This window comes from Poecile atricapillus, chromosome 35 (genome assembly GCF_030490865.1).
Source record: "Poecile atricapillus isolate bPoeAtr1 chromosome 35, bPoeAtr1.hap1, whole genome shotgun sequence".
Lineage (NCBI taxonomy): Eukaryota > Metazoa > Chordata > Aves > Passeriformes > Paridae > Poecile > Poecile atricapillus.
Window position 1 is genome coordinate 3,324,299 of NC_081283.1, and position 22,727 is coordinate 3,347,025.

The following is a 22,727-nucleotide window of genomic DNA, read 5'->3' on the forward strand; positions in this document are numbered from 1 at the left end:
TCGGGGCTGGCCCTGCCAAGCGCTGCCGTTCACGAGCGCTCGGATCTCTGTCCCTGCGAGGCTGCGGGAGGAGGAGGAGGAGGAGGGAGAGGAGGGGCAGCTCTGGCAGGGCAGCAGTAACGTGGGGATCACACCAGAGGGCAATAAGTTTGGAAAAATCCAGATCCGTGCCCGGACAGATGGCTGGCGCCGCCGGGCCGGGGCTGGGAGCCGCAGGATCCCTGATTAGCTGCTTCCATTTGGAACAGCCGGCTCCGAGGGCAGCCGAGCTTGCAGGGAACACGTCCGGCTGTGCTGGCCGGGGAATGTCACCTCCAGCCCGGGCTGGGCTCTGCACACGGAGCTGCCCGAGCGCTGCCGAGCCTCCTCACCCCTTCCCTCACAATTCCGAGCCCTTTGGGGGGCTAAAAGCGTTTCCAAATCCTCCACATTCTGGTTTCCTTCCTTTTTTTTGAGGGAGAAAGCTCAAAGAGGAGGCACAGTGGCAGCTTTGCCACGAAACCAGAGCGGATTTGGTGCCTCTCCCCTGATCCTTCCGCTGCTGGGGAGGGAAGGGAGGGATGGGATGGAACTCAGGCATTTGTCAGCATTTACAGACCTGCTCTGTCAGGAGCTCCTGCAGAGCTGCTCCTCTTCCCAACCCCGCTGTCCCCGCTCCCCTCGCAGCTGGCCCGGCCGGTGGCCATGGTGCCCAACATCCCTGGCATTCCCGGGCCCCCCATCAACAGCAGCGGCTCCATCTCGCCCTCGGGACTCCCAGCACAGTCTGAGGCCAAAATGGTGAGTGGTGGGGAGGGGGTCACAGGCCTGTTCCTCAGCCTGCTCAGTCCCTGGGCATCCCTGGAGCCTGGGCTGGGCACTGCCCACCGGGCTGGGCTGGGCTGGACACTGACCACTGGGCTGGGCTGGGCTGGACACTGACCACTGGGCTGGGCTGGGCTGGGCTGGGCTGAGCTGGGCTGGGCTGGACACTGCCCACTGGGCTGGACACTGCTGGGCTGGGCTGAGCTGGGCTGGGCTGGACACTGACCACTGGGCTGGACACTGCTGGGCTGGGCTGGGCTGAGCTGGGCTGGGCTGGACACTGCCCACTGGGCTGGACACTGCTGTCCCTTCGGGCAGCCCAGCTGGGGACTCGAGTCAGCCGCGGTGCCCTTTGCCAGCGGGGCGGCTGCGGGGTGGCAGGAGCTGCTGAGGGCCCTGAGAGCTCCTCTGATGTCCCTTTTGCTTCCCTGGCAGAGGCTGAAGGCCAGCCTGGCAGCATCATCCTCGCTGAACGGCGGCAGCCTGGTGGTGGGCTCGGCCAGCACCATGGTGAGCGCGCGGCCGGAGCAGAGCCAGCTCCTGGTGCAGCACCCCGACGCCCCGTCCCCGGCCCAGCCACAGGTCTGTGCTGCTGCTGCTGCTGCTGCTGCTGCTGCCCCTGCCCCGGGCTGGGCTGCGTCACCTGGGGCTCCCAGGGCTTGGGAAAACCTCCCAGTGTCCTTCCCACTTTGCAGAACGGGTTAAAACCTCGCACTGAGGCACTCCCGGCCCACAGGCACGAGCTCCAGCCCTGCTCATCTGCCTGATGAGCTCTGGGGTTGGGAAGGAGCATTTCCCCTCTCTTCTCCCGCTCAATTACGGGGGTTAAGCGCTCCCCGCTCGGGCCATCAGCTCGGCTGGCTCCTGCCAGCCCGCCACATGCCAGCCTTCCATCAGCGTGGCCACCTGCTCCGGGCTCGCGTGGCTTCCAGGAGTTTAATCTCCATATGCTGTCCGACAGCGAGGGCGGGAGTGGGGCTGTGTCCCTGCCGTGGGGCTGTGTCCCCGCTGTGGGGCTGGCACTGTCCCCACCATGGGGCTGGCATTGTCCCTGCCATGGGGCTGGCATTGTCCTCACCATGGGGCTGGCATTGTCCCTGCCATGGGGCTGGCATTGTCCCTGCCATGGGGCTGGCACTGTCCCCACTATGGGGCTGGCACTGTCCCCACCGTGGGGCTGGCACTGTCCCCACTATGGGGCTGGCATTGTCCCCACCGTGGGGCTGGCATTGTCCCCGCCATGGGGCTGGCATTGTCCCCACCGTGGGGCTGGCACTGTCCCCACCGTGGGGCTGGCATTGTCCCCACCGTGGGGCTGGCATTGTCCCCACCGTGGGGCTGGCACTGTCCCTGCTGTGGGGCTGGCATTGTCCCTGCCATGGGGCTGGCATTGTCCCCACCGTGGGGCTGGCACTGTCCCCACCGTGGGGCTGGCACTGTCCCTGCCATGGGGCTGGCACTGTCCCCACCGTGGGGCTGGCACTGTCCCCACCGTGGGGCTGGCATTGTCCCTGCCATGGGGCTGGCATTGTCCCTGCCATGGGGCTGGCATTGTCCCCGCCATGGGGCTGGCATTGTCCCCGCCATGGGGCTGGCACTGTCCCCGCTGTGGGGCTGGCATTGTCCCCCACCCCGGCTGTGGGCCCGGGGCTCTCCCCTGCCAGCCCTCGCTGCTTCTCCTTTGTTCTCCGGAGTGGAACCGGGAGATGTGCGGCCCTGCACAATCCCTGATCCCGGCCGCCTGCAAGGGCTCGTTTGGCTGAAGGTTTTGAGGGGAAAATTCATTCTTAAAGCAAATTACCCATTTAAAAAGCGGGATTTGCTGCCGGCTCGAGCAGGACCGAGCTCTGCTCTGCTCTGCGGTGCCACTGCCGTGTCCTGCCTGCCCCAGGCTGCTGCTGAGCCTGTCCCCTGTCCCCTGTCCCCTGTCCCCTGTCCCCTGTCCCCTGCCCAGGTGTCCCCTGCCCAGCCCACGCCCAGCACGGGCGGGCGCCGCAAGCGGGCGGTGGACGAGGACCCGGACGAGCGGCGGCAGCGATTCCTGGAGCGGAACCGCGCGGCCGCCTCGCGCTGCCGCCAGAAGCGCAAGCTCTGGGTGTCCTCCCTGGAGAAGAAAGCCGAGGAGCTCACGAGCCAGAACATCCAGCTGAGCGTGAGTATGTAACGGGGCTGGGCCCTGGCACGGCGCTCTCCCCGGAGCCGCTCCCTGCCCGCGCCGTCCTCGGGCTTCACCACTGCTGCGTCCTCGCTGTTTCCCAGCGGGATTTCCTCTCCCCGTGCCCTTCCCTGGCTGGGGGAGAGGGAGGCTCTGTGCCTGCTCTGCTTTTCCTGCCTTTCCCCGGCTCTCTGTGCCCAGGAGTGCGCAGGAAACGCAGATTTTCCACTCCTGGTTTTCCCCGAATGCTCCCAGCCCTGCCCAGGGCTGAGCTGGGCTGGTTCGGGTGGGTGATCCCTGGAGCTGCTGGAACCCCACCCTGGTGGTTTTGTTCCCTCCCAAGACAATTCTAGAAACGCTTTCCTTGGGCACGTTTGGGATGCAGTTGTCTGGGTTTCAGCTGCTTCCCCACACATGTCAGAGGGATAATCCAGTGGGTTTTTGGGAAGCAGACCTGGCTCAGAGCAGCTCTCCGGGTGAGGAGGAGCTGGGATGTCCCCGCCGGGCTGGCCGGGCGCCGCCGCTGTGTCCCCGCAGAGCCAGCGGCGCTCCAGGGGTCCCTGGGCTCGGGGACAGTGACAGGGACACTGCTGTGGGTGGAGGTGCCTGGGCCAGGGGCGGCTCAGCCCTGGCAGCTGGCACAGGTGACAGCCACGGGTGACAGCCACGGGTGACAGCCAGGGGTGACAGCCACGGGTGACAGCCAGGGGTGACAGCCAGGGGTGACAGCCAGGGGTGACAGCCACGGGTGACAGCCAGGGGTGACAGCCACAGGTGACAGCCATGGGTGACAGCCACGGGTGACAGCCAGGGGTGACAGCCACGGGTGTCTGTGCCCTCAGAACGAGGTGACGCTGCTGAGGAATGAGGTGGCTCAGCTGAAGCAGCTGCTGCTGGCCCACAAGGACTGTCCTGTCACGGCCCTGCAGAAGAAGACTCAGGGCTACCTGGGTGAGTGAGTGATGGCTGTGCCACTCCCTGCAGAGGGCTGTGCCTGTCCCCTCCCTGTCACCTCCCTGTCACCTCCCTGCCACCTCCCTGCCACCTCCCTGTCACCTCCCTGCCACCTCCCTGTCACCTCCCTGTCGCCTCCCTGCCACCTCCCTGCCACCTCCCTGCCACCTCCCTGCCACCTCCCTGCCACCTCCCTGTCACCTCTGGGAGCTGCTGGGCAGGGCTGTCACAGCGCAGGGACAGGGCAGGGGCAGGGCAGGGACAGGGCAGGGACAGGGCAGGGGCAGAGCAGGGGCAGGGCAGGGACAGGGCAGGGACAGAGCAGGGACAGGGCAGGGACAGAGCAGGGACAGGGCAGGGACAGAGCAGGGACAGAGCAGGGACAGGGCAGGGACAGGGCAGGGACAGAGCAGGGACAGGGCAGGGACAGGGCAGGGACAGGGCAGGGACAGAGCAGGGACAGGGCAGGGACTGTGTCCCCCTGGGCTGGGAGGGACCCCCGTGGCCCCTCGCAGGACACCCCCAGCCCCCAGCCCCCCCATTTCTGCCCATCTCGGGCTCTGGGGGGTCCCTTGGAGCTCGGGGTGGCCCCTGCCCAGGGTTGTGCCTCTCCAGGCTGGGGTTTGGTGTGGATCCAGCTCTCCCTGCTCCCAGCAGCGAGCCAAGCCCTCCATAATCCATTTGAAATCCAAAATTCACTGCTGCACAGCCAAGGCAGAGTCGGGAAAGGCCAGACTCTCCCAATGACATCATGGAGCTCCATTGCTCTGCATTCCCATCGAGCTGGCTCGGCTTGGAGGTGAAAAAAAAAAAAAAAAAGCTCTTTTTTATCTCCTTTTCTTCCCTTCATTTTTTTTTTAATGCTGCCTATTTCATTGTAACCAAGCCGGGAGCTAAACACGATCTGGGTCCTCCTGCCCTCCCTGCAATACCAATTCCAGGCTGCTGTCAGGCTTTGGGAGGACGCTGGAGTCCTCTAGTGTTCCTTGGAAAAATGGGAGGAGAGGCAGGGATGGATGAGCTGAGAGAATGGAACGGGAAACTGCAAAAAACGAGGGAGAAAAAGAAAAAAAAATTATTTAAAAAAAAATTTCAATTCTGTGTCCTTGGGGGCTGTGCCTTGGTCCCGTCTCTGGGATTGTGTGCTGCCCAGTCAGGCACAGGGACGTGCTGGCACCGCCACTGTCACCCCTGCAGTGGCTGTCCCCACCCCCCAGAGGGGTCCCTGGCTCCTCTCCCCGCTCCCCACAGCAGCAGGAATCCATCAGGAATCTGAGCATGAGAGCCACCCCTCCCCTCTGCCCCTTTTTATGGCCCAGATTTGTGGCCAGGCAGGCCCCGGAACAAAGCCGCGGGTCCCTGATGGAATTGCAGCTGCCTCTGGACACTCGGGGGCTTTATTTGCAGTGCCTTGTAAATCTCCTGCCTTTTGGGGTGCCAGGGCAGGATATTGCTCTGTCCACCTTCTCCAAGCCCAGGCCAAGGTTGTTCCAGGGAAAGGGAGAAGGAAATCCGAGCCCGAGTCCCCTCCCCGGTGCCCCTGAGGTGTGCTGAACCCCAAACCTGATTTTTCCCCATTATTGGGGGTTTTACATGGAAGAAACATCCCAGCTCCTGCCTTTGTTTGCTCTTCCAATCAAATCTTTCCATTCAGATTCCATCCCACTGGAATTTGCTCCTGCTCTGTGGGTGCAGAGAGCTCCGGAGCCGGGGTTCACCGGGAGCGAGGGCTCTGCCCCTCCCGGCGCTTCGAGTTCCCAAAAAACCGCAGCAGGCAGAGCCTGGTGATGGGCTCTGATGGATTGTGGTGTCTCAGGGAGTAATAAAGAGCAGAGCAGGTGATTTAGGTAAAAAATGCCCCCAGAAGCCGAGCTCTTGGCCCTGCTGAGGGGATCCTGCTCCCCCTGGCAGGTGGGGAAGGGGCTGCTCAGCCTCGGGCTCCGTAACCTGAGGGGAAATTAATTCCTTTTACGAGGAATGAATGGTTGGGAAGGAACGGTGGGGATGAAGGTTGTGCCAGTGCTGCCCTCCTCGGGAAGCTGTGCTGCTTCCTGCCTGGAATTCCAGAGGGTTCCACGGCCTGGAATTCTGGAAGGTTCCAGCCTGCTTCTCCAAGGGAGGGGGCCGGCCATCCCCAGCAGGAGGGGAGGATTGTTCTGTCCCAGTCCTGCCAGAAGGGAGAGGGTTCTGTATTCCATGGGGCTGGCTTCTTGTTCCAGGCTGGAATGGTCAGTGTCCAGCCAGTGCCCGATGGTCCCTGATCCCACTCCAAGTGCCCAGCAGCGCTCCCACCCCAAACCAGCCCCATTCCCACCCCAAACCAACCCCATTCCCACCCCAAACCAGCCCCATTCCCACCCCAAACCAGCCCCATTCCCACCCCAAACCAGCCCCATTCCCACCCCAAACCAGCCCCGTTCCCACCCCAAACCAGCCCCACTCCCAGCCCCATTCCCACCCCATTCCCACTCCAACCCCATTCCCACCCCAGCCCCATTCCCAGCCCCATTCCCACCCCGTTCCCACCCCAGCAGCTCCAAGCCCTGACGTTTTCCTCTCTCGGTTGCCGGTTCCCGGAGCAGAGAGCCCGAAGGAGAGCTCGGAGCCCACGGGCTCCCCCGCGCCCGTCATCCAGCACAGCTCGGCCTCGGCGGCGCCCAACGGGCTCAGCGCGGCGCGCTCGGCCGCCGAGGCCGTGGCCACCTCGGTGCTGGCCCAGATGGCCGGGCAAAGGACAGAGCTGGCCGTGCCCGTGGCCTCGCACGTCATCATGGCCCCACAGTCGCAGTCTGCCGGCAGATGATGGCCCCGGGCCCGAGGAGCGCCCGCACGGACTGACCACAGCCCCGGCGCTGACCCGCCCCGGCCCGCCGGGATTTTTCTTTTTTGGGGTTTTATTCTTTTTTTTGTTGTTGTTTTGTTTTGAGTTAAGGGCAGCTCTGGCGCTTTCCCCGCTGCGCAGCCCCCGGGCAGGGCGGATCCCGGATCCTGGGGTTAACACTAAACTCGGGGCTGCCCTGGGCAGGACGCTGTGACACTCCGAGCTGTCCCCGTCTGCTCCCGGCACCGCTGCACCTTCACCAGGAGCCTCCCGGAGCTCTGAGCTCCTTCCCCCAGCCCAGCCGTGGATTTTGGACGCGAGGGGAAGCGGGACTGCCCCGGCTTTGTGCCCTGGGACAAGGGGACAGCGTGGGGCTGGGGACAGACGCGTCCCCGGGCTCTCGGGGGCTGCTCCCAGGCAGGGGCTGGGGAAGGTACGGCCTGGCCGGGGCTGCTCCGCGTTCCCGATGGAAATGGGGTCAGGACACGGGGCAGGGCCCGGCCGGCAGCGACACCGTGAGACCCCAAACCCGGCACCGGCCCCGGCTCCGCCTGCACCAGCCCATCCCGCACCGCCGGGATCGCCTCCCGCCCACGGCACCTCGGTACCGGTGGCCTTAAATCATGGAATTATTGCCTGTTCCGAGGGGAGGGAGCCGGGAACGGGGTCGGGCTTTGCTCCCACGGCAGCGTTTGGTCACCGAGCCTCCGTCGCTCCCCAGCCGGAGCAGCCAAAGGATCCCGGGCAGGTCAGATCCCAGCTCCCAAAATCCCTTTTCCTGCGCTCCGGGCTCTCCTGCGGCCGGCGGCGCTTCCCGAGGCTCCGGAGCCAGCAGCCGGGAAATGGGAAGGGCTCCCGCCTGCTTTTGGGATTTGGAAGGAATCTTGTCCCGCTCCGTGGAACTGCTCCAGCCCTTGGAATTCCTGCCCCTCACAGGTCCCTCCTCAGCCAAGCCCCCCCTCAGGTCGCACTTCGCCACTTTGGAGCCAGGTTGGTTTGTCCAGGTGATTCTGTTTGGTTTCCCCACACTTGGAAGGTTCCCAGGGACAGCAAAACCCAAAGCAAAGGCTGAGCAGGAGCCGGGGATCCCGGCACGGGCAGGAAAGCCCTGAGATTTGGGGTTTTCCAGCAATGGGATCCGGCTTCTACCCCTCCCTCTTTTGCCGTTTTTCCTCAGCCGGGGTCGGGACGGGGGTCGGGGCTGGGGTGGGTTTGTGTTGCTGCTCCCGCGCTCCCTTTTCCCCTTTTCCCCTTTCTCATCCCAGCTCCTCTCCGTGCCCGGGGTCACACCCAGCCCCGGGATTCTCTTGCTCCCCATTGCCACACCCCCATCGCCAGTGCCTTGGAAACTCTGCAAATCCTGGAAAGGTCGGTGGGAAAGCTCCAAACGTGGTCAGGGACAAGGAGGAAATGAGCTGGAGACAGGCTGGGCTGTAGCTGGGTCTGTTGTTGCTTCACTCACAGCGCTGGAGCTTCCCGTGCCCATTCCAGGCCTCTTTTACCCCAAAAGCAGCCGCTCCTCACTTCGTGACCAGTTTTGGGGCAAACCCCCGCTGATTTCTGCCCCGTTCTGATTCCTCCTGGGGCCGGCAGCCCCTGGCCCCGCTCGGCAGCGCCGGGCACCTGCACTTTGCCAGCCCCGGGGGTCCCGAGTCCCCTCCTGTCCCCTCCTGTCCCCTCCTGTCCCCATCCCTGGAGCCGGGGGACAGCTCAGCGGGGCTGAACGGGCTCCGTTAGGGTCGGGCCGGGGGAACACGGGGAGCGGGATCAGCTGGTGGGATTTGGGGTTTCTGCATTTTATCAGAACTGTGACTTTGGATAGGAACAAATGGCTGCGAACCGGGGGAGCCCCACGATGGGGGAGCTCCTGCTCCTTCCCTCCTCTTCCTCCCTTTTCAGCCTCCAAATCCCCCAGGATTGGGCGGGGTGGGAAGACTTGGTGCCTCTTTCCCCCCAGTCCGGTCTTTTGCCCGGAATTCTTGGCTCAGGTGGGAATTGTGTCACTTTGGGACTCGTGGACCCGTTCCTGCTCCCCCCGTCCCCCAAAACGAGCCCGGAGGTGCCGACGGGACACGGGAGGAGGGTCCCGGGCGTGCCCCCCACCCGCAGCTGCTTTGTGCCACGAGCTTTGACGATCAATAATGGAAGAAGCCAAAAAGGACCCCCCAGTACCTGTGTAGTATTTTATCAGTCCATAGCGACGCGTATACGCTCCCATATAGCGCAGATCGGCCGCCCGGGCCTGGCCCGAGCCCCGCGGCCCCCGAGGGACCCCCGGCCCCGCCCGGCTCCTGTGAGCGGGTCCTCACAGCCCCCGCGGGGGCCCGGGGCCGCGGGGGGACCCGGGGGACACGTCCCAGCCTCCCCCAGCCCTCGGCCGTGTCATACCAAACATGTAACGTGCCTTTTATTTATGCTGCAGGTATCACATTAAAATATTACCCAGGAGCCGCCGGCTGCTGCCCTTTGCTGGGGGGTGCGGGCTGGGGACACCCCCGCTGTCCCCTGGGTGTCCCCGGGGGCTCACGGTGGCACTGGACGGAGGGTGACACCCTGCCCGGGGAGCCGCTTGTGGGGGCACCGCAGTGGCCCGGGGCACCCTCGGGGGCGTTTTTTGGGGCGATTTCGGCTGTTTTGGGGTCGGGGGGAACTGCAGGAGGGCGGAGCGGCCACCGGATGGCGACAGCGAAACGCGACCGGGTGAGGGGACAGGGAGGGATGGGGGGCGGGTTGGGGACAGCGCGGGGGTCCCGGTGTCGGGGGCGGGGGACGGGTTGGGGACAGCGCGGGGGTCCCGGTGTCGGGGGCGGGTTGGGGACAGGGAGGGGTCCCGGTGTCGGATGGGGGGTTCGGTCTGTGGGGGAACGCTCGGGGCTGGGTTCGGGGGGTCGCACCCCGGTTCCCGCACTGCCGTGACCTCCCGTCCCCCCCCGCCTCACGCCGCCACCGCTGAACGCCCGGCCCGGGCCCACCCGCGGCTCCGTCCGTCCGTCCGTCCGTCTGTCCGTCCATAAGGAGCTCACCCCAGCCCAGAGCCCCCGCTCTGCTCTCGCCCCAGGGGGGGATGTGGGTCCTGCCCCTCTCCTGCCCCCCAAGCCCCCCCGGCCCCAAGCAGACGCCGACACGGGGAGTACAAACCCCCCCAGCTTTATTCCTGGGGGGCCGATGGCACCCGGGGACCCTCCAGAGCGGGGCGGGGGCCAGGCCGGAGGGAGCCCCGAGGTCCGTGTGTCCATCCCCCGCAGCGGGGTCAGCACGGCAGCTGCGGCCCGGGCTCCGGGCGCTCCGGGCGGTCCGGGCGGGGCTCACTTGCCCCCGGCCATGATGCGCAGGTACTGCAGGGCGTTGCGGGCGGCGTGGGCGCGGGCACCGTCGCGGGACGGCCCGGTCCCGTGGCACACCGTGGTCGGCTGCGTCGACAGCTCCACCAGGCACTGGTGCAGCCCGCTGAGGCTCAGCGCGTCTGGGGGGGCACAGCGCGGTCACCCCGGGGCGGCGGCGGCACCCGGGGGTGCCCGGGGCGGGGCCGGGGGCGCTCACCGATGTCCAGGTAGCTGATGGCGAAGCTCTGCTCCTCCGAGAGCTCCTGCAGGAGCGCGCAGGCCCCGCCGGGCGCGGGGGCCGCTCCCCGGCTCCGCAGCTGGCCCAGCTTCTCGCCCGCCGAGTTGCGCAGCGAGTCCCAGGTGCAGCCGGGGGCGCGGCCCCGCAGCCCCTCCAGCCGCGGGCCCGTCTGGGGAGGGGGCACGGGGCGCTCGGGGACCGTCCCGAGCCCCCCGAGGTGTGGGAACCCCCCGGGAACACGGAACGGTGGGACACCCACCCACAACCCCAAAGCCATCCCCTATGCGCCCTGGGGCAGGGGAGCAGAGGGGCGCTCTGGGGTGGCTCTGGGGTGGCCACGTCCCTCCCAGTGTCCCCAGTGTCCCCAGTACCATGTTGAACTGGTCCTCCTCGCCCTCGGCCTCGCTGCCGTCCCGCGGCTCCATGGGCACGTTGTGGATCCGCACCAACATCTTGGCGGCCGCGTTGCGCTTGGCCAGCTTCTTGGAGGTGCCGCTGCCTGGGGAGGGGGCTCGGCGTGAGCCGGGACCCCCCGGCAGCGCCCCCGAGACCCCCGGGGGTCCCGTCCCCCTCACCGATCTCCACGAATCTCTCCACGCGGCACGTCATGGTGAACTCCTTACGGTGCGCCGGCCCCGACTCCTGCGTCACCGTGTACTCGGGCAGGCGCCAGCCCTTCTGCACCACCAGCTCCTGGGGACGGGGACAGGGCCACCCCGGCGTGGGGACAGGGACACCCCAGTGCGGGGACAGGGACACCCCAGTGCGGGGACAGCCCCACAGAGGCCCCAAAAGGCGGGCAGCGGGCTCCAAAATGGCGGTAACCAGCCCAAAATGGATAACCAGCCCCAAAAGGAAGATGACTGTCCCCAAAAGGGGGATAACCCGCTCCAAGATGGGGATAATGGCCCCAAAAGGGGGATAATTGTTCTTAATATGGGGATAACCACCCCCAAAAGGCACATAACTGTCCCCAAAACAGAGATAACAGCCCAAAGCAGGGATTATGGTCCCTAAATGGGGAGAAGCAGCCCCAAAATGGAGGTAACTGTCCCCAGAAGGAGGAAGAGCCCCCAAATGCCTTCGTGTTTCCCCCAAAAATGGGCAAAGTCACCCCCCCAAAGGTCATGTCCCCCCCAGCCAGGCCAGGCCATCACCCCCAAAATGGGAATGGGTCCCAAATCAGGGGAGGGGGCGGATTGTTGTCCCCTCGTGTCCCCCGCAGTGTCACCCACCTGCAGAGCCCCCACAGGGTTACACTCGGACTGGGGGGGGGACACCGGCGTCTTCATCTCCAAGGGGGGGGGCCCTGTGGGGGCAGGGGGCTCAGGGGGGCACCCGCGGCCCCCTCGGGGGGCTCAGAGGGGTGGGGGGGTTGGGATGGGGCACGGGGACCCCCTTACCTGGGCGAGGGGGGGGGCGCGGCGGGGGCCGGGGGGGGCGCGGTGGGGCCGGGCTGTGCCGGGGGCTCCGGGGGGAACGGAGAGCTGGGGGCAGGGGGACGTGTCAGAGCCACCCCCCCAGGCCTTATGGGGACCCCGACCCCCCTGGGAACCCCCAGACCCTCTCAGGGACTCCCAGACCCCCCCCCAGACCCCCTCGGAGACCCCCAGACCCCCTCAGAGACCCCCAAATCCCCTCGGGGACCCCCAGACCCCCTCAAACCCCCCACAGCTCACCAGACCCCTCGAATCCCACAGGACCCCAAAGCCCCCTTTGGGTACCCCAAACTCCTCTGGCTGCCCCCCCCGGCCCGGGAGCCCCCCCGGCCCCACCTGTGCTCCAGGGGCTCCAGCATGGCCCCCCCCCCCTCTCAGCAGCCTCAGGGCCACCTCGGCCGCCTTGTGCTTCGCCGCCTTCTTGCTGGGACCCTGCCCTGGGGGACACCGCGCGTCAGGGGACACCCCGGGGACACCCCGGGACCCCTGCCCACCTCCCACGGGCCCCAGGGACCCCCAGCAGCACCCGGCTTCTTGGGGATCCCCCTCCGTGTCCCCGTCCCAAAGCACGGGGGAGACCCTCGGGGGCAGAGGGGGGGTCCCAGCCCGGGGGTTTGGGGTCCCAGCAGCGCAGGGGGCGTCCCCGAGGGGACAGGAGGGACAGGGCTGGCCCGGGCTGGATGGGGGGGGTCCCTGGGGGTCCCTGGGGGTCCCACCGGTGCAGCTGATGTCCCCGAGGGTGACGCGGAAGGTGAAGTTGGGCTGGTGGGCCTGGCCCTCGGCCTTGAGCAGGTCGTAGCCGGGGGTGCGTCCTAAGCGTGTCCCATACTCCTGCAGGAGGCTGATGGGCGTCTTCCCGGGGCTGGCGGCCACCATCTGCTCCAGGCTGGGGACAGGGGACACGGCTGTCACCCCCCTGCGGCACGCGGGGACACCGCTGTCACCACAGGGATGGCATCTGCTCCAGGCTGGGGCAGGGCTGTCACCAGGGCGCAGAGGGGACACGGGGCACTGGGACGTGAGCACGGGGGTGGCACCACTGGGGACACAGACAAGGGGTGGCACTGCCATGGAGCGTGGGGACACGGGCTGGCATTTGTGTGTGACGCGGTGACACGGGGACAGGGATGGAGCCCCTGCGCTGCGTGGGGACTGTCACACGCTGCGGGTGGCACTGCCAGCTGGGGACACGGGACACGGGTGGCACTGCCAGCTGGGGACACGGGACACGGGTGGCACTGCCAGCTGGGGACACGGGACACGGGTGGCACTGGGGACATGGGGACACGGGACACGGGTGGCACTGGGGACACGGGACACGGGTGACACTGGGGACATGGGGACACGGGTGGCACTGGGGACACGGGTGACACTGGGGGACACGGGACACGGGTGGCACTGGGGACACGGGTTGCACTGGGGACACGGGGACAGGGGTGGCACCGGGGACATGGGGACACGGGTGACACTGGGGGACACGGGTGGCACTGGGGGACACGGGGACAGGGGTGGCACCTCCGGGGATGCGGGCACAGGGATGCCACCGCCACACGCCACAGGACAGCCCTGTCCCCCTCCCCCGCCCCTCACGGGGCCATCCCCGGTCCCCCCCCCCCGTCCCGCGCCCCCCGCGCCGAGGCCCGGCCTAGGCCGCCCCCTCCCCCTGCCCGCCACGGCCGCGGCGCGGGGGGGCTGCGGCGGTGCTGGGGCAGCCCCGGGCGGTGCCGGGGGGTGCCGGGGGGTGCCGGGGGTCCCGGTACCTGGGGAAGGCGCCGCCGCTCCGCCGGGCCCCGCCCGCCCCCTCCTCGCTCATCCCCGCCGCTCCGGCCGCCGCCCGCGCCGCCAGGGGGCGCGCGGCATCACGGGAGCGCCGCGCGGCGCGGGGGACTCTGGGAAATGTAGTCCGCACTGCGCGGCCCGCAGCGCGCGCAGCCGCCATCAGACCCTGCGGTGGACTACGCTTCCCACAACCCCCCGCGCCAAAAAGAGGGCGGGAACGTGGTGGAGGCGTGAGACGGGGTCACGTGGTGCTGCAGGAGGGGGGTGGTCCTGCCTCAGTTTCCCCCCGAGGGGGGGGTGGGGGACAATGGGGACAATGGGGACGGGGCAGAGGTGGCGCTGGTCAGAGGGGGAGCGTTGGGATCACACCGGGGGCACTGGGGACGGAGGGACACCCGTACTGGGAACACTGGAATAAGATTGGGAGCACTGGGCTCGAAGGGACCCTCGTACTGGGAGCACTGGGACCGCACTGGGACCGCACGGGTGCCCCGTGTGCTGCTGGGCCGGGCGGGCCCGGTGCCGCCGGGACCATGGGGGCACCGCCGGGGCCGGTGCTGGAGGTCCCGGTCCCGGTGCAGGTCCGTAAGGGGTCCCGGTCCCGGTTCCGGTCCCGGTCCCGGTCCGTGAGGGGTCCCGGTCCCGGTATCAGAGGGCTCCCGGTGCAGGTCCATGAGGGGTCCCGGTGCAGGTCCCGGTCCCGGTGCAGGTCCTTGAGGGGTCCCGGTTCCGGTCCCGGTCCCGGTGCAGGTCCGTGAGGGGTCCCGGTCCCGGTTCCGGTCCCGGTCCCGGTGCAGGTCCGTGAGGGGTCCCGGTCCCGGTTCCGGTCCCGGTGCAGGTCCGTGAGGGGTCCCGGTCCCGGTTCCGGTGCAGGTCCGTGAGGGGTCCCGGTCCCGGTTCCGGTCCCGGTGCGGGTCCGTGAGGGGTCCCGGTCCCGGTATCAGAGGGCTCCCGGTGCCCGTGCCGCTCTCTCCGGTACCGGGGGCGGTCCCGGTGCAGCATCGGGCTCCTGCTGCAGAATCGGGGCCCCGGGGCGGAACCAGGGCGGTCCCGGTGCCGGTGCCGGTGTCCCCCGGTGCCGGATCGGAGTCCCGGTGCGGTATCGGGGGTGTCGGTGCCGGGGGAGGGGTCACGGTGTCATTCCGTGGTGCCGGTGTCGTGTCGCGGTCCCGGTGCAGGATCTGGGTCCCGGTCCCGGTCTCTGCGGTGCGGCGGTTCCCGGTGCGGTACCGGGGGGGTCCCGGTGCGGTACCGGGAGGGTCCCGGTGCGGTACCGGGGTCCCGGAGCGCTGCCGGGGGGGTTCGGTGCCCGTGCCGGTCTCTCCGGTGCGCGGGGCGGGGCCGGGGCGGGGCCGTTCCCGTCGGGCGGGGCCGTTCTCGCCGCTCGCCCCGACCGCGGCCCCGGCCCCGGTACCGGCCCCGCCCGCCGGGCCCAGCCCCACCAGCACCGGCACCGCCGGGCCCCCCCGGCACCGGGACCCCCCCGGCATCACCCGCATCCCCGGGCGAGGGGCCCGGAGCCCCCCCAGGTACCGGCACCGGCAGAGCGGGGGGATGCGCCGGGATGGGGGCGGGGGCAGCACCGGGGATGCGGCGGGGGGGGAGCACCGGGACGGGGGGGCCGGACCGGGACGGGGGGGGAGCATCGAGGATGGGGGGGGGGCAGGACCGGGATGGGGGGACCGGACCGGGACGGGGGGGCCGGACCGGGATGGGGCGGGGGTACCGGGATGGGGGGGGGGGGGCAGGACCGGGATGGGGGGGGCAGGACCGGGATGGGGGGGGCAGGACCGGGGATTGGGGGGGGCCGGACCGGGGATGGGGGGGTCAGGACCGGGGATGGGGGGGGCAGGACCGGGATGGGGGGGGCAGGACCGGGGATGGGGGGGGCAGGACCGGGGATTGGGGGGGGCAGGACCGGGACGCGGCCCCGGGGCGCTCTCGGCCCCCCCTCCATGGCCGGGTCCCCCCCAGGCCCGGGGGGTTTCTCCCGCCCCTCCCCCCTCAGCCGCGGGGTCCCCGGGGGGGGGGCGGGGGGGGGGGGAGGGGCCGCGCTCTCGTGCACGCGCGTGACCCCCCCGAGCCTCCCCGGCCGCGCTCGCGCCCCGTGCGCGCGCTCGTGACCTCTCACGCACGCGCGTGCGGGCGGCGGCGGGAGCGAGCGCGCGCGACCCCCACCCCCCCCCCCCTCGCTCCCCATGTCGCGACAGGGCCCCGTGTCCCGACATGGCGCGCCGGCGGGGGCGCTGTTCCGCCCCCGCTCCCCTCCTCCCGCACTGCGCTGTCGCGACACGGGGCCGGCGCTGTCGCATGTCGCAAATGTCGCCCTGCCCCCGCTTTGTCCCGAGCCCCCCCCGCCTCCCCCCGGGCCGCTCCCCCGCTCCTGCCTCAGTTTCCCTGGGGGCTGGGGAGGGGGGGAGGCTCCATCCCTTACCGGGATGACGTCACCGTGTGACGTGATGTCACCACGGGGGGACACACGCGACACCTGGAGGGGCGGGTCGTGTCCCCCTCCCCCGCGGGTCCCTCGGGGTGACGTTGAGCCCCTCCCCCGCCACCACCGTGACTCGACCCCCCCAGTTTTAGAGATGACATCATCGCCGGGCGCGCTGTTGCCATGGCAACTTCCCCCCGCCCCGGTGACCCCTCGTGCCTCAGTTTACCCCGAGAGGTTTGCGCGTGGCCGGGGGAGCGGGCGCAAAGGGGTCACAGCCCGGGGGTCCCGGGGGGTCCCACGTCTGCCCGGGGGGGCTCAGCCCATGGTCAGGGGCTCCCGGGGGTGCTGCAGGGCTCGCCCCCGCTCCGGGGTGTCCGGTCCCGCTGACCCGGTCCCGATCCGGGTGTCCGGCCCCGCTGACCCGGTCCCGGTCCGGGTGTCCGGTCCCGCTGACCCGGTCCCGCTCCGGGGTGCCCGGCCCCGCTGACCCGGTCCCGGTCCGGGGTGTCCGGTCCCGCTGACCCGGTCCCGGTCCGGGGTGTCCGGCCCCGCTGACCCGGTCCCGGTCCGGGTGTCCGGTCCCGCTGACCCGGTCCCGCTCCGGGGTGCCCGGCCCCGCTGACCCGGTCCCGGTCCGGGTGTCCGGTCCCGCTGTCCCCAGGCTCCGGCCATGGCCTGCCTGCACGAGACCCGCACTCCGTCACCGTCGCTGGCGCTGCCGTCGGACGGGACCCCCGAGCAGGAGCTGACCCCCACCCAGTGCGTCCTGCGCGATGTCCTGCCCGCCCCCAGCGCCCCCCCCGAGGCCTGGCCCCGCCGGGGGGGGACCCGGCCCCCCGAGCTCGGCCCCGAGGCCGCGGGGCCGCTGGCGGCCGATGCCGCCCACCTGCGCTGCCAGGCCGGGGGAGGATTCCTGGAGGGGCTCTTCGGGTGCCTGAAGCCCGTGTGGACCATGATCGGCAAAGCCTACGCGGCCGAGCACAAACACCCGCCCGAGGGTCAGCGGGGACGGGGACAGGGACAGGGGACAGGGGACAAACACCTGCCCGAGGGTCAGAGGGGATGGGGACAGGGGACAGGGGACAGGGACAGGGGAGAGGGGACAGGGGACAGGGGACAAACACCCGCCCGAGGGTCAGCGGGGACGGGGACAGGGACAGGGGACAGGGACAGGGGACAGGGACAGGGGAGAGGGGACAGGGGACAGGGGACAAACACCCACCCGAGGGTCAGAGGGGATGGGGACAGGGACAGGGGACAGGGACAGGGGACAGGGGACAGGGGACAGGGGACAGGGGACAGGGGACAAACACCCACCCGAGGGTCAGCGGGGATGGGGACACGGGACAGGGGGAGAGGGTGAGGAGGTAAAGGGGGTAGAAGGGATAAAGGGGGAGTGAGGGGTAAAGAGTGGGGTGAAGGGGTAAAGGGGGAGGTAAAGGAGGTTCAAAGGAGGGTCCCAGGGGGTAAAGGAGGGGGTGAGAGGAGAAAAGAGGGGGTGAAGGAGGCACGGGAGGGGTGTGGGGGTGCCACGGCTGGGGGTGCACCAGGGCTGCCATGGGGGTGGGGTGCACTGGGGGTCCCGCTGGGGTGGGGGTGCCAGGGCTGGGGGTCCCGCTGGGGTGGGGGTGCCATGGCCGTGGGTGCCCACAGACCCCTGGGAGGTGCCGTTCGAGGAGATCCTGGACCTGCAGTGGGTGGGCAGCGGGGCGCAGGGCGCCGTGTTCCTGGGCCGATTCCACGGCGAGGAGGTGGCCGTGAAGAAGGTGCGGGACCTCAAGGAGACCGACATCAAACACCTGCGCAAGCTCAAGCACCCCAACATCATCACCTTCAAGTGAGCGGGGGGACACCGTGGGCGTGGGGACACTGCAGGAATGGGGCACAGGCGTGGCATGGGGCATGGAGCGTGCTGGAACATGGACACGGCATGGGCGTGGCATGGGCACAGCATGGCATGGAATGGACATAGCATGGACACGGCATGGACAGGGCATGGACAGGGCATGGACATGGCATGGACACAGCATGGACACGGCATGGACACGGCATGGACATGGCATGGACACAGCATGGACACAGCATGGACACAGCATGGACACGGCATGGACACAGCATGGACACGGTATGGACACGGCATGGACACGGTATGGACACGGTATGGACACAGCATGGACACGGTATGGACACGGTATGGACACAGCATGGACACAGCATGGACACAGCATGGACACGGCATGGACATGGCATGGACAGGGCATGGACATGGCATGGACACAGCATGGACACGGTATGGACACGGTATGGACACGGCATGGACATGGCATGGACATGGCACGGGCACAGGCACAGAGGTCATGGACACACCACGGGCACGGGGACCGGCAGCATGGCACGGACCAAGGCGGGCAGGACACGGCGAGGATCCGGGCCTGGACGCTCAGGGCAGCCTGGTGGGGTGTCCTGGATGGAGCGGTGGCCCCGGGGGCCCGCGGCGGGCGCTGAGGTGTCGCTGTGCCCGCAGGGGCGTGTGCACCCAGGCCCCCTGTTACTGCATCATCATGGAGTTCTGCGCCCAGGGGCAGCTCTACGAGGTGCTGCGCGCCGGCCGCAAGGTCACCCCCTCCCTGCTGGTCGACTGGTCCATGGGCATCGCCGGCGGCATGAACTACCTGCACCTGCACAAGATCATCCACCGCGACCTCAAGTCGCCCAAGTGAGCCGGGGACGGGGCTCGGAGCACCCCTGGGTGCCCCCGGGCGCGGGGACGAGCACGGGGTGGGTGCGCGGGCACGGCGGTGCCGTGGCATTGGCGTGGCGCTGAGCGCGTGTCCCCAGCATGCTCATCACCTACGATGACGTGGTGAAGATCTCGGACTTCGGCACCTCCAAGGAACTCATCGACAAGAGCACCAAGATGTCGTTCGCCGGCACCGTGGCCTGGATGGCCCCCGAGGTCATCCGCAACGAGCCCGTCTCCGAGAAGGTGGACATCTGGTGAGGCTGCACGGCCGTCGGGGACACTGGGCAGCTCTGCTGGCACTGGGGACACAGCAGTGGCAGGCAGTGGGGACACCAAGGACACGGGGGGACACCAGAGATCAGGACACTGGGGACACTGGGAGCGACATTGCAGGGCCAGGGGACATCAGGGACCAAGGAGCGGGGGACGTGGGACAGCAGGAGGCCGCTGTGGGTGACGGGGGCCGCGGGTGCCCACAGGTCCTTCGGGGTGGTGCTGTGGGAGCTGCTGACAGGCGAGATCCCCTACAAGGACGTGGACTCCTCGGCCATAATCTGGGGCGTGGGCAGCAACAGCCTCCACCTGCCCGTCCCCTCCAGCTGCCCTGACGGCTTCAAGGTGCTGCTGCGCCAGTGTTGGTGAGTGCCCAGGGGACACGTGGGGACACCCTGGGGACGCTCCGTGGGCACCCGTGGCATGGGGGACCCCACCACAGGCAGGGTCAGCACGAAGGACCTGCCCCGTGCAGGGCCAGGGGGACCCCTGGTTGTAGCGCTGCCCCCCCCCCCGGGTCCTGTGCACTCTGTCCCTGGTCCCCAGAACATTCTGGACCCCCCAGAACCCTCCTGAGACCTCCCAGACCCCCCCAGGACTCTCTCAGCCCATCCTCAGAGCCGTGTCCATCCCCCCAGGAACAGCAAACCCCGGAACCGGCCGTCCTTCCGCCAGATCCTGCTGCACCTCGACATCGCCTCGGCCGATGTCCTCTCCACCCCGCAGGAAACCTATTTCAAATCCCAGGTAGCGGGTCCCAGCACCCCAGAGCCCGATCTTCCAGCCCCACGGGGCCCCAGCACCCGCGGCTGCAGCGTCCAGCACCGCCCGAGCCCGGGGCAGTGACAGCGCTGTCCCTGTGTCGCAGGCCGAGTGGCGAGAGGAGGTGAAGCTGCACTTCGAGAAGATCAAATCGGAGGGGACGTGTCTGCACCGGCTGGAGGAGGAGCTGATCAACCGGCGGCGAGAGGAGCTGCGGTGGGGCCGTGCTGGGGGCTCTGCGGGGCTCGGGGGGCGCAGGGAGGGCCGCGGGTCACTGTCCCGGCTGCGGGGCCACCCTGTCCCGGTGCCACCCTGTCCCGGTGCCACCCTGTCCCGGTGCCCGGGCTCCGGTGGTGACGCCGCGCGTGTCCCCAGGCACGCGCTGGACATCCGGGAGCACTACGAGCGGAAACTGGAGCGAGCCAACAACCTCTACATGGAGCTCAGCGCTCTCATGCTGCAGCTGGAGCTCAAGGAGAAGGAGCTGCTCAGGTGGGTGGGCAGCACCCCCCAAATGACACCCAAATACCGCCCCCAAACAGCACCCCCAGCGCCCTCGGCGCGCACCCCAAGGCCAGTCCCTTTGTCCACCCCGTGCTTTCCCCTTACCCTGTGGCCGCTCCCCCCGGCCGTGGCCGCTGCCCAGGCCCCGCTTGCCCGGGCGGGGGGCGCGGGTGCCCACGCGTGGCCCGTGGCAGGCGGGAGCAGGCGCTGGAGAAGCGCTACCCCGGGCTCTTCAAGCCGCGGGTGCCGCGGGGGCTCCTGCACGGCAACGCTGTCGAGACCCTCATCAAGAAACGCAACGTCCCCCAGAAGCTCTCGCCCCACGGCAAGCGGTGAGCGGGGCTGGGGTCCCCCGGGGGGGCTCCTTGGGGCGTTTGCGGTGGGGGGAGATGGGGGGAAATGGCGGTTTGGGGACCTGGGGTCGTTTAGGGGACTGGGAGGACCGCGTTCTTTGGGGTGGGGGTGTCTGGGCTATTTGGAGAGGGGGGAGATGCTCCGGGTGTGCTCGGGGACCTCGGGGTGGGGCCTGGGGGAGTTGTGGGGCTGCGGACGCCGGTGTTCCTCGGAGGGAGGGGGGTTCTTTGGGGCTGTGGATATCCCAGGGGTCCCGGATCCCCACCCACAGCCCTTCCCTGTGCCCCTCCCTGTGTCCAGCCCCGACATCCTGAAGCCGGAGGTGCTGCTGCCCAAGCTGGACGCGGCCATGGCGCAGGTGGCCCTGCCGGGGTGTCCCAAGGGCCCCCCGTCCCCCGGGCGCAGCCGCCGGACCAAGGGCCGCCACCGCAAAGCGGGGCCCCGGGGGGGCTGCGGGGAGCCGGGACCCGAGGCCGGCACCCCCCGGGGTCCCCCCGCCACCGCCGCCAGCCCCGACATCCTCGGGGGCACCCTGGAGGCCGCTGGGGCCCCCCCGGCCACGGCACCTGATGTGGGGCCCGAGGGGGCCACGGGCACCCAAGGGTCCCCCCCGCCGCAGCCCCCCACCCCCGGGGAGCCGGAACGGGAGAGCGGCGCCGGCCGGGGGGGGAAAGGGGGGCCCGGGCAGCACCTCACCCCCGCGGCTCTGCTGTACCGGGCGGCCGTCACCCGCGGCCAGGTGAGACCCCCGGACCCCCGCGTCCCTTTGTGGGGGCGAGGACGAGCGGGGAGGCCCCAGGACCATCCCCGAAGTGGGAGGGGGGTCGATTCCCTCCGGGGAGGGGGTGCCAGGACTGCCGGGTCCTTCGCTCGGTGGGTGGGGGAGCGGGTCAGGACCGAGGGTCCTTCCCGAGGGGCATCAGGAGGACCCCAAGACCCCTCCCTGTGCCCCCAGAAACGGGGGGTCTCGTCGGAGGAGGAGGAGGGCGAAGTGGACAGCGAGGTGGAGCTGCCACTGCGGCAGAGGTGGGTGCTGCGCCCCCCGCGGGTGCCCGGGGACACCTACGGGGGGTCCGGGGCTGCTCGGACCCCCCTGTCCTCACCCCGCGCCCCCTCGCCCCCTCCCCAGGTGGCCCCCGGGGATGAGCAAGCGCCAGTCGCTGTCGACCTTCAGCTCGGAGAACTTCTCAGACGGGGACGGTGACGAGGGCCACACGAGCGAGCCGTCGCACAGTGCCACCCCCGACGTGGGCAGCACCAACACGGACGAGCGGCCCGACGACCGCTCCGAGGATCTGCTGTCCCAGGGCTCCGAGATCCCGCTGGATGCGGCCCCCCCCGAGGGGCCCGGCCGCCGGCACGGGGGGCTCAGCCCCACCAAGGTGATGCCCCCACCCCGGGGCACCCCTGGGCCCGGTCACCGTGGGGTGGGGAGGGTCCCCTGGGCTCCCCAGGAAAGGTCACCATGGGGTGGGGAGGGTCCCCTGGGCTCCCCAGGAAGGGTCACCGTGGGGTGGGGGGTCCCCTGAGCCCCCCGGATGGGGTTGGCGAAGGCAGGGGGTCCCCCGGCTCCCCCAGAATGGTCCCCGTGGGGAGGGGGCGATGTCCCAGCCCCGTCTGTCCCCCAGGTCTCCGAGGACTCGGACTGTGACAGCGCGGAGCTCGACCACTCAGGCAGCGGCGAGGGGCCCCCCCGGCCCACAGCCCCCCCGGGCCTGTGACCTGCGTGCCCCCCACACCCCCACCCTGCACTCCCTCACTTGTACAGCCCCAAATATTTATATAAATATCTATGGCTCTCTACTGCTGCTGCTGGCTTGGGGGGCTCCGGGGTGAAGGACGGGGAGGGAGGGGGCGTTCCTGGCCCCCCTTCCGTGTGTGGGTCCTGCTGGAAGCGCTCCCGGGGCTGGGGGGAGCTGCCCCCCAAACCCAGCCTGGGGATAACGGGGGAGCTCAAGGGGCTGAGCCCTCCCTGCGGCACCGGGAGGGGCTGGGGGCACCAGCCCGGGACTGGGAGGGGCTTTTGTCACTCCTGGGGGGCCCAGGGGATTGAGGGGGGAGAGCAGAGAGGGAACAGAACCAACAGCAGGTTACCGATTAAGACCAGTTTGAAGAAAAATGGGAAAGATCTCCCAAAAATT

The 22,727-nt window shown here is 69.3% G+C and overlaps 3 protein-coding genes across 4 annotated transcripts in view; 2 read left to right on the forward strand and 1 right to left on the reverse strand.

Moving 5' to 3' along the window:
- Positions 1-9,182, forward strand: part of LOC131590862 (cyclic AMP-dependent transcription factor ATF-7) — a 46,324-nt gene extending 37,142 nt beyond the window's left edge. For both annotated transcript variants that reach the window (XM_058861211.1, XM_058861212.1), the window contains 5 exons: positions 667-780; positions 1,240-1,386; positions 2,759-2,956; positions 3,802-3,910; positions 6,496-9,182. In XM_058861211.1, the coding sequence (XP_058717194.1) occupies positions 667-780; positions 1,240-1,386; positions 2,759-2,956; positions 3,802-3,910; positions 6,496-6,716 (789 nt within the window). In that variant the 3' untranslated portion in view covers positions 6,717-9,182. The remainder of the gene's footprint in view (positions 1-666; positions 781-1,239; positions 1,387-2,758; positions 2,957-3,801; positions 3,911-6,495) is intronic.
- Positions 9,183-9,865: 683 nt separating this feature from the next.
- Positions 9,866-13,628, reverse strand: TARBP2 (TARBP2 subunit of RISC loading complex). The gene is given in 9 exon segments (XM_058861198.1): positions 9,866-10,197; positions 10,275-10,464; positions 10,667-10,794; positions 10,871-10,988; positions 11,531-11,693; positions 12,071-12,102; positions 12,104-12,171; positions 12,451-12,620; positions 13,495-13,628. Coding segments are annotated over 9 exon segments (1,080 nt in total). The 5' UTR covers positions 13,548-13,628; the 3' UTR covers positions 9,866-10,039.
- Positions 13,629-14,922: 1,294 nt separating this feature from the next.
- Positions 14,923-22,342, forward strand: MAP3K12 (mitogen-activated protein kinase kinase kinase 12). Its single transcript, XM_058861207.1, has 14 exons — positions 14,923-15,042; positions 16,612-16,948; positions 17,604-17,787; positions 18,475-18,666; positions 18,789-18,947; positions 19,173-19,331; positions 19,605-19,713; positions 19,835-19,944; positions 20,104-20,220; positions 20,427-20,564; positions 20,887-21,325; positions 21,542-21,612; positions 21,716-21,968; positions 22,215-22,342. The coding sequence occupies exons 2-14, from the start codon at positions 16,621-16,623 to the stop codon at positions 22,305-22,307; spliced, it is 2,352 nt and encodes a 783-aa protein (XP_058717190.1). The 5' UTR covers positions 14,923-15,042; positions 16,612-16,620; the 3' UTR covers positions 22,308-22,342.
- The last annotated feature ends 385 nt before the right edge of the window (positions 22,343-22,727 follow it).

What these genes read in the sequence shown, in the direction of transcription:
- MAP3K12 (XM_058861207.1), top strand. Translation starts at nt 16,621, where the DNA reads ATGGCCTGCCTGCACGAGACCCGCACTCCGTCACCGTCGCTGGCGCTG. An exon ending in AAACCTATTTCAAATCCCAG is followed by an intron (nt 19,714 to 19,834) that starts GTAGCGGGTCCC and finishes CCTGTGTCGCAG; the next exon opens with GCCGAGTGGCGAGAGGAGGT. An exon ending in GAGCTGCCACTGCGGCAGAG is followed by an intron (nt 21,613 to 21,715) that starts GTGGGTGCTGCG and finishes CCCCCTCCCCAG; the next exon opens with GTGGCCCCCGGGGATGAGCA.